Below are 8,463 nucleotides of genomic sequence, written 5' to 3'. Positions count from 1 at the left end.
ACCCAATGAGTCTAACCATCTTTGTTATAGATGGGAAAGTTGATTTTTTTAATAGTTATTGACATTAAACTCAGTTCTTTTAACTTCCTTCCTGTTCTGTGTCCTTTATGATACAGTGTGCAAACTAAGCTTACTCTTAAAAGAAAGAGGGGCTGGGGTAGAGGGTTTGCCTAGCAGGTATGAAGCACTAGGCTTGATCCCCAGTATATAGAAGACCAAGCAAGCAGAGTATATATATACATATCATATAAAGTCATAGATAAGCAACCAAGACATGGGTGTATGTCCATACAAAGGCTTGCACACGAGTGTTCATGGAAGTATTAAAGTAGAAAAGGGAGAATGCAAATGTCCATCACAGTTCAAGGGATAAGGCAGGATATATTCGTACAAGAAAATGTAACCATATGGCTATTAAAATAATTATGTTCAGGGAAACCACTTTATGTCCAGAAGAAAACACTGGACACTTCATCTAAAATTCAGGAAAATTCAAATTACTCCGTGGCATAGAAAGAAGATATATGGCTCTGAGGGGGATGGAAATGGGGCAGGTAGGAACCTCAAAGGGGTGGGGAGAAGGGAGTTGAGTGGGCAACAGATGTTTGCTACTGATTGTACAAGGGGCATCAGAGCTGTATACACCCTACAGTGTGAACTAAAGCCACACACTTTACAGTGAGTTCTATGTCAATAAAGTTGTTCAATTTGTGAGTTCTTAGGTTTCAAAAGCAGAATGTGACTGAAAACAAGAATCTGAAGCACAGGAACACCCCAGTGACTTCTGGCATAGCTGACAACCAAGGCTCTATTCTGGGAGTACAGTTTATCTGAAGAAAACATTACGATGAGAAATGCAAAGTCATAAAAATAAAAAATAGAAATGACATTTTGGTCCCCCTGGTAATCATGTCATTTCCTTATGCCTGCACAGTTGCTCTATAGCATAATCATTTTAGTGTTCTATTCAATTTGGTTTAAAGAGAGCAGTAACCTTGTCGTATTTTTCCTGGACTACCAGACTTGCTCTTTTATGAACAAGATGGCCAATCGCTGGTGTGTGTACGTGGGTGTGCAGAAAGCTATGCTCTATCTATAAATTTTAGCAAATGCTGTAATTTGTTTTGGGAATTCGTCGTCAATACTCAACAGCGGCACCAGAAACTGGAAATTTCTAGAAACTATACCTTCTTCAAGATGAACACTATAGTTTTTTTGTTTTTTGTGTTTTTTACTGTGAATTCAGTAGTCAACATTTTCTATTTAGATTTTCCACTTCTGTGAAAACAAAGAACAAACAGCTATACCACACACTCAGGCTACCCCACCGGTAGGGTTTCTCAATTCTTTTGGTAGATTGTTTTAAGGAAAGTTTTATTTTCTTAGGTTCTTTTTTTTTTAATTCCGTGACTACTCCTGTTTTGCAGATGGATAAGTGCACACTGCTCTTTCTTTCTTTTTCTTTCTTTCTTTCTTTCTTTCTTTCTTTCTTTCTTTCTTTCTTTCTTTCTTTCTTTCTTTCTTTCTTTCTTTCTTTCTTTCTCCTTCTTCTCCTTCTTCTCTTTCTTCTTTTTCTCCTGAAGGGCAAGAAGCAACTCTCAACTTTTCAGTTCCATTTTGAGACTCCGGAGCCAGGCGAGAGCAGAGGCGTCTCGGGCAGGCTGGGTGTGGGGCGCGCTTCGGAGCAGGCGCGCCGCGGCGAGGGGGAGGCAGGTGGCAGCGGGGGCGCGCCTCCCTCCGGCCGGCTCCGCGCACGCGACTCGCCGCTCCGCGCCGCGCCGCGGGCCCCGCGCCTCCCAGCGCGCTCGCGCCCTCCCCGCCCTCGCCCCGCCCGGGCAGGGCCCTCCCCCCTCCCCCCTGCCGGCCCCGCGGCCGCCGCCGCCGCCGCTGCTACCGGAGGCGCAGGAGCCTCGCGATAGTGTTTGCATTGGCGGCGCGTGACGCCGCCGCCGCCGCCGCCCGTAACTGATGCAGAGGTTACCCCGCCGCCTCAGCCGCCACCCACCGCCCGCCACCGCCCGGGCGACGCCGGGGCCCGACGCACTGCAGAGGTGCCGGCAGGTTCCGCCCGCGGAAGTGGCCTCGGTCGGCGCGGCCCGCGCTCCGCCCGCGCTCCGGCCCCGGCCCCGCGGCCCCGGCCACTCGCCTCCCCTCGGCGCTACCCTCCCCGCCCGCCCTCCGCCCGGCGCGCTCCCTCGGCGGCGCGGCGCTCCCCTCCCAGCCCTCGCGCCCGCGCTCGCCCTCAGCGCGGCCCCCGCCATGACGGAGGCGGGTGCCGGTGCCGCCGCCGTCGCAGGGGGGGAGTCGGGCTCCCAGAAAGTAGCTTGATGAGTGTCCAAAGTAGCAGTGGAAGTTTGGAGGGGCCGCCATCTTGGTCCCGGCTCTCCACGTCTCCAACCCCGGGCTCGGCGGCGGCGGCCAGGTCCCTGCTGAATCACACGCCGCCATCCGGGAGGCCCAGGGAAGGTAAGCGCCGCCGCGCCCTCCCGCGGGCTCCCTCGGCCCGCGCGGACCCCGGGCTGGGGTGGGGGGTGGCGGTTCGCGGGCGGGAGGCCTGCCCTGGCTCCCTGAGCCTCCTGGCCTCGGGGCTCGGGTGGGTTTGCCCTCGCGGTGCAGCCTCGGCGCGCGAGCCCCCTCCCCTAGCCCGCACTCCTCCCATAGAGGCGGTCCCCGCGCCGCAAGCCGGGCCGCCGGGACCGGTTAAGATGCCCCTCGCCCGCCTCCCGCATGCTCTGGGCTGCCTCGGATCCGAGTCGGATCCCCATCGCGGCCCCTAGAGCGATCCCAACGGCAGACCGACTCGTGGGCAAGGCTGCTCGTGCCACCCCCCCCCCCCCCCCAGATGGTTGCAACTTTCCTTCCTTCGCCATCGGCTCCTGCATGTTTGAACGTTATGCTCGTGGGTTGCAAGTACGCTCGTGTTCCTTTCTGCCCAAGGGTGGTGGGCTTTTTTTTTTTTTTTTTTGGTGGAAATTCCTGCTTGAAGGTTTCTGCAAAACACGCACTGAGATCGGTTACAATTGTTTTCTAAGTTTTCTGGCTCCTTGCATGCAAGTGTTCTGCCACCAGATGTAGCAGTCACACAGCTAGTAAGGCACCTAGTGCTTTTGACTAAAAAATGAACTTGCTGCCTTTAACTTTAAGTATACTCCATAAAATGGAATTCGGGAGAACACTCCTTTACCAGGGAAGAATAAATTTGCATCGGATCTCTTTTAACGCCCTTTTGTCTGGAAAATGCGAAGTCGTATTCGTTAGCAATCGGTAAATGGGCTGTTCGCTCCCGGTTGTCTCGCACAAGGAGATTATCAGCACCTTTAAAAAAAAGAAGAAAACGTTTGAAAGTCCAGCAGTCTAGTAAGCCTTGTAAAGAAATTCAGAGCTTCGGTTTATGAGTCGTTCGGATTATTGTATTTTGAAAATATGTCTATATTTATTATCCATAGCTTTGGTAATTGCTAATCAAATGTTTCTTGCCCGGATCCAGTGGTTGAGGCATAGCATTCTTTGTCATTTTGTTCCCGTGAGCATGTGTGAAAGTGACAATAGGCTCAAAGATTGACGTGAATATGCTCTAGAAAATTCATGGGAAGATTTGATTTATGGCATCCATTAAACATGCCGAATACGTTGACAGACATTTTCCCCTTTCATCTCACCCTGACACTGATTTTTCATTAAAAGAAATAAGAGCTTATTTATTGAATGACTTAAATTAATAATCTGAGTTTTTCCTTCTGTTCTTGAAAGTTTATGTACATGTATAAGCTTGAAAATTTGTAAGTTTAAAATTTAAAGTGTGTGTTGTAAATAGGGCAGTTGGTGCTTGTAGCTTGCTTGTTTCCACTTTGTAGTTTCATTACGATGTCTAATGGTAGTATGAGTTTTGAAAGATTATCGTGGTTTCTAGAGTACTATACCTTTGAAAAATAATTCCTCATTGATTTCTCAAGTGTTTATTGAGCCATTACTATGAGCCAGGACCCGTATGTGATAATCTGCTGAATACATGGTGTTGGTTTAACAGTTGACTTCTGTTATCAGTCCTGGGAATTTGGCAGGCACCAAATTCAGATGGAGTTTCTAAGGAAGGTCAGCCCTAGCTGACCGTCTTAGGTGTGCCGTTCTGCACCCTTCCTGATGATGAAATGTTCTGAATGGTTGGAATAACTTAATTCAAACTTCCAAATAACCAGAAATCCTGCTCCCCTCCCTCAGCAGCTTTTTTTTTTTTTTTTTTTTTTAAATGGGTTTTGTTTTTTGTTGTTAACCTAAAATAGTGAGTCTTAGTTAATACTTGAAATTCTGGGATATAGTCTTGTGAGTTACACTTGACAACAAAGTTTCCATCCTTTTCTCCTTTCCCCTTGAGTCTTATAGTGGACCACTGCTGTATTACAGGGCTACACCCCAGCCCTCATAATTATTAGGTCATTTATTTTTTATTAACCATGTAAATTAAAACTGTTAACCGTCCTCCACCCCTATTCATTTTGAGGCTTGGCACCATGTCTTTAAATTTTACCATTGCCAGAGGAATGATAAAATTATCTGTTGGAAGCCCCCCAAGGATCAAGATGGAGAAGTTTATCATTGAGTAGAGTCCCCTTTTTTGTTACAGGTGTTTAGTACCTTTTGAAGGTATATATGTTAATACGCTGCATAAACTGATTAAATTTAAGAACCTTTTGATTTCAAGGGAGGGCTAGTAAGAAACATAGGAAATGCTGGTGGGATTTGATTGGAAACATTGAGTGACTGTATCAGGACGAGTCTAAACTTTGTTTCTTGAAAACCTGAGCCAAATTAACTTGCAATCACAGAAAAGAAGTTAAGTTCAGATGATGTTTAGGTACATGTATGTTTGTGAACTCTTTTGTCTGCACTTATGTACATACCATATGCATGCCTAGTGCTGAGGAGCTCAGAAGAGGGTCTTTGGATCCCCTGGAACTGGTATGGAACAGAAGGTTGTAAGTTGCCATGTGAATGCCCTACAAGAGCAGCAAGGATACAGGGAGCCATATCTTGAGCCCTGGGTGAACTTCTTTTAAGCAAATTAAACTTTGAAAGAGGTTAAAGATGTGCCATACTTGTCTGTAAGTTATCTGGAAGATTAAAGGTGTGTGCTAATCTTCAGGAATTTTTTTTATTAGATGTTTTCTTTATTTACATTGCAAATTTTATCCCCTTTCCTCATCCCCCCTCAGAAAAACCCCCTATCCCATCCCCTCTCCCCCTGTTCACTAACCCACCCACTCCTGCTTCCCTGCCCTGGCATTCCCCTACATTTGGGCATGGAGTCTTCACAAGACCAACGGCCTCTCCTCTCATTGATGTCCCTCAAGGCCATCCTCTGCTACATATTCGGCTGGAGACATGAGTTCCTCCATGTGTACCCTTTGGTTGGTTTAGTCCCTGGGAGCTCTGGGGGGTACTGGTTGGTTCATATAGTTGTTCCTCCTATAGGGCTGCAAACTCCTTCAGCTTCTTGTGTCCTTTCTTTAGCTCCTCCACTGTGGAACCTGTGCTCAGTTCAATGGATGGCTGTGAGCCTCCATTTCTGTATTTGCCAGGTACTGGCAGAGCCTCTCAGGAGACAGCTACATCAGGCTCCTGTCAGCAAGCACTTGTTGGCATCCACAATAGTGTCTGGGTTTGGAATCTTCAGGATTTTTAAGATACACATGGATGGGCTATTTTCTTTGCTCTGAGTCCAGAATTTTTTTGGTTTTTGTTTTGTTTATTTTATTAATTTGGAAGATTTCTCACAAGTGCACAGCAGGGTTTCTGTTGGATCTTTTGAACCTGTAAGCTCCAACCCATTTTGTCGCCTATAATACTGTTATTAAGGGGTGGAGAGTTAGGAAATTTAAGGTTTCAATTGGACATGGTGGCATACATCTTCCCAGCACTCTGATGGTAGAAGCAGAACTCTTTGTTAGTCTATGGAGTGAGTTCCAGGATAGCCAGGGCTACATAGAGAGACCTCAAAGGACAACAACAAAAGAAAAAAAAGAGGGCGGACACATTTCAAGGAAAGATCTGTTGAAATCTAGTAACCAGATTTAGCCAGCTAAATAAACAGATTTTAGTTTTATTTTTTGTCTTTTGCATGTTAACATATGGTTATTTTTTAAATTCATTATTGCTAAAATCAAATGGTTGATTATTCAAAAGTACCCTTTTCTTCGCAGTCTTGCTAGTTATGAGTAACTTTTTTGTGACTAATGAAAGTATTAGTGATGGACAGTATCACAGCTAAGTTGCTGGTTTCAGACAAGTTTCGGTGTTTGAAGACTGTGGTCCCTAGAAGAACAGGGAGATGTTAAGAATATGATGTGGGCTTGCAATCCCTTGAAATCACTCGCTAGAGGAGGACAGGGTTGTGTATCTTTTGGGTTCTAGCTTAAGAATGAGTGTGTATTAATATAGCAAGAGAACAGAAAGCCTAGCCTAGAGGTCTGGGAATCTGAGAGATGGTGTGCTCTTATTAGCTTGTTGGTCTTAACACCCCTTTATTCTACTTAACATTACTAAGGATTCCAAAAAGATCATTTTTATGTGAGTTATTTATTAATGCTGGCTGTATTAAAACTGAGAATTTAAAAAGTTTTAATTAATTTTAAATATAATAAGCCAGTTACATAAGTGAAATTTTGTAAAAAAAAATTACATTCTAAAATGAAAAAAATAGTATAATTAGTGCTATTTTATATTTTTACATGATTTTTTTTTGGCTTATTGGAAGAACAGCTGGATTTTGCTTCTGCTTTGTAACAGTTGTGATATGTTTTGATTGAGATGCATGAAGTACTTAGCCTTTTCAGAGTGACTGTTCCCTGATACAACATCAAAAACTACAAGTGGCAGGATTTTTTAAAAGGTTACTGGTAATGTGGAAATACATTGTACCCCAAAAGTACTCCCCAGAAAGTCAGTGGTGTGTGTGTGTTTGTATGTATGTATATGTATGTATGTGTGTATGTATGTATGTATGTATGTATCTATGTATCTATCTTCTGCCTAATGAAGACGGTGAAGAGTGGGAGATACTTGGGAGACATAAGTCTAAAAAACATTAATGGAAAGTAGATTCATTCTCCTAGTCTAGAAAGAGCAGAGCTAATTCAGCAAGGTGAAAAAGTTAGTGTCAATTTTGAACAAGAACATAAGGACCATGTAGCTGCTAAGGTGCCAAGCTTGTCCAACAGTGGGAAGAAGTATTTAACTGCAGAATGCAGGTTACAGAGACATTTTGTGGGGAATGTAGACTCTTGGATTGTGTGCTCTTGGATTTAACACATTATGGTTCCATCTATTTTAAAAATATTAACTTCCTGGCATCTTTTCTTTAAGAATCCCTGATTATAGTTAAACTGTATTCATATTCTCTGAATGTTTCAGACAGTCTCAAGTCAATACTATACACTACTGTTGGTTTTATTATTCTTCTGCATTTTGTTGTGATTTTCCTCTGAGGATTTTCTGGAGTCAACAGGATCAGTCTTGTTGAAATGTTGCTAAGTTCCCTGTAAAATATAATAAACTTTGAAGACATTTAGAGAACAGAGTACTGCTAATGGGACAGTTTAGTAGAGTTGAATACACTGAGCACCAGATTTTAGAATACTTTGGGGGGCCAGTTTTCAATTTTGAAAGAGAAATTATCAATATAGTCTAGTCTTTTGTTTGTAATAGCTTATATGATTTTAGAAGTAATATGCTTAAGCTGTTTAATGTTTTTGAAGACATAGTCAGAAATGAGGAAACATGGACGAAAATGTTTAAATTGTCCTCTCTTGAATTAAACAATGTACATTAAATAATAACCTGGATATAAAATAAAATCAAGAATTTTAATTTTGTATTCTGAGGGTTGTAATATTACTTACAACAATTCATTTTTAATTTTATATGGAACATAATCTCTTCTGTATGTTGGGTTTTTAGGTGTTGGAAGTTAGGCATAAATTGTTTTAACTTTAAAAAAAAATCACAGAGGGCACCTAGGAGGCTCTTGGGAAGCACATTCTAAAGATTTATTAATTTTTCTATTTACATGAGTACACTGTAGCTGTCTTCAGACACACCAGAAGAGGGCACTGGATCCCATTACAGATGGTTGTGAGCCACCATGTGGTTGCTGGGACTTGAACTCAGAACCTCTGGAAGAGCAGTCAGTGCTCTTAACCTCTGAGCCATCTCTCCAGCCCCTCCCTCTCTTAACATTTTTAAAAGATTTATTTATATGTGTGATTGTCTATATGAATGCTTGCTCATTGAGGAGGTGGTGGGCAGGTGTGTACACATGTGTACAGAAGCCAGTTTGTCAGAGTAAGAGTTACTGGCTTTTACCTAGGAGTCCTAGGGTCCTAGGAGTTAACTCTGGTCCCAGTTGCATAGCAATGGACTGAGCCATCTCTTCAGCCCCTTTCCTAACTTTGCTAAGGTGAATTTAGT

At 43.7% G+C, this 8,463-nt stretch overlaps 1 protein-coding gene across 11 annotated transcripts in view; it reads left to right on the top strand.

The window, feature by feature from the left end:
- The first annotated feature begins 1,842 nt into the window (after positions 1 to 1,842).
- The window catches only part of Tlk1 (tousled-like kinase 1), a 113,410-nt gene continuing 106,789 nt past the window's right edge, over positions 1,843 to 8,463 (top strand). For 3 of the 11 annotated variants that reach the window (NR_156420.1, NR_156421.1, NM_172664.3), the window contains exon 1: positions 2,179 to 2,466. Coding sequence is in view for 2 of the 11 variants with exons in the window: in NM_172664.3 (NP_766252.2) it covers positions 2,328 to 2,466 (139 nt within the window). In the remaining 9 variants the exon portion in view is untranslated. Of the gene's footprint in view, positions 2,467 to 2,854; positions 2,911 to 8,463 lie in introns of those variants that run through there. The other 8 variants (XR_003952263.1, XM_006499189.3, XM_006499191.2 and 5 more) reach the window with 7 other exon arrangements.

The sequence above is a fragment of the Mus musculus genome, chromosome 2, assembly GCF_000001635.26.
Source record: "Mus musculus strain C57BL/6J chromosome 2, GRCm38.p6 C57BL/6J".
In the NCBI taxonomy this organism is placed as follows: domain Eukaryota; kingdom Metazoa; phylum Chordata; class Mammalia; order Rodentia; family Muridae; genus Mus; species Mus musculus.
This window is presented reverse-complemented; position numbering and strand designations above follow the sequence as displayed.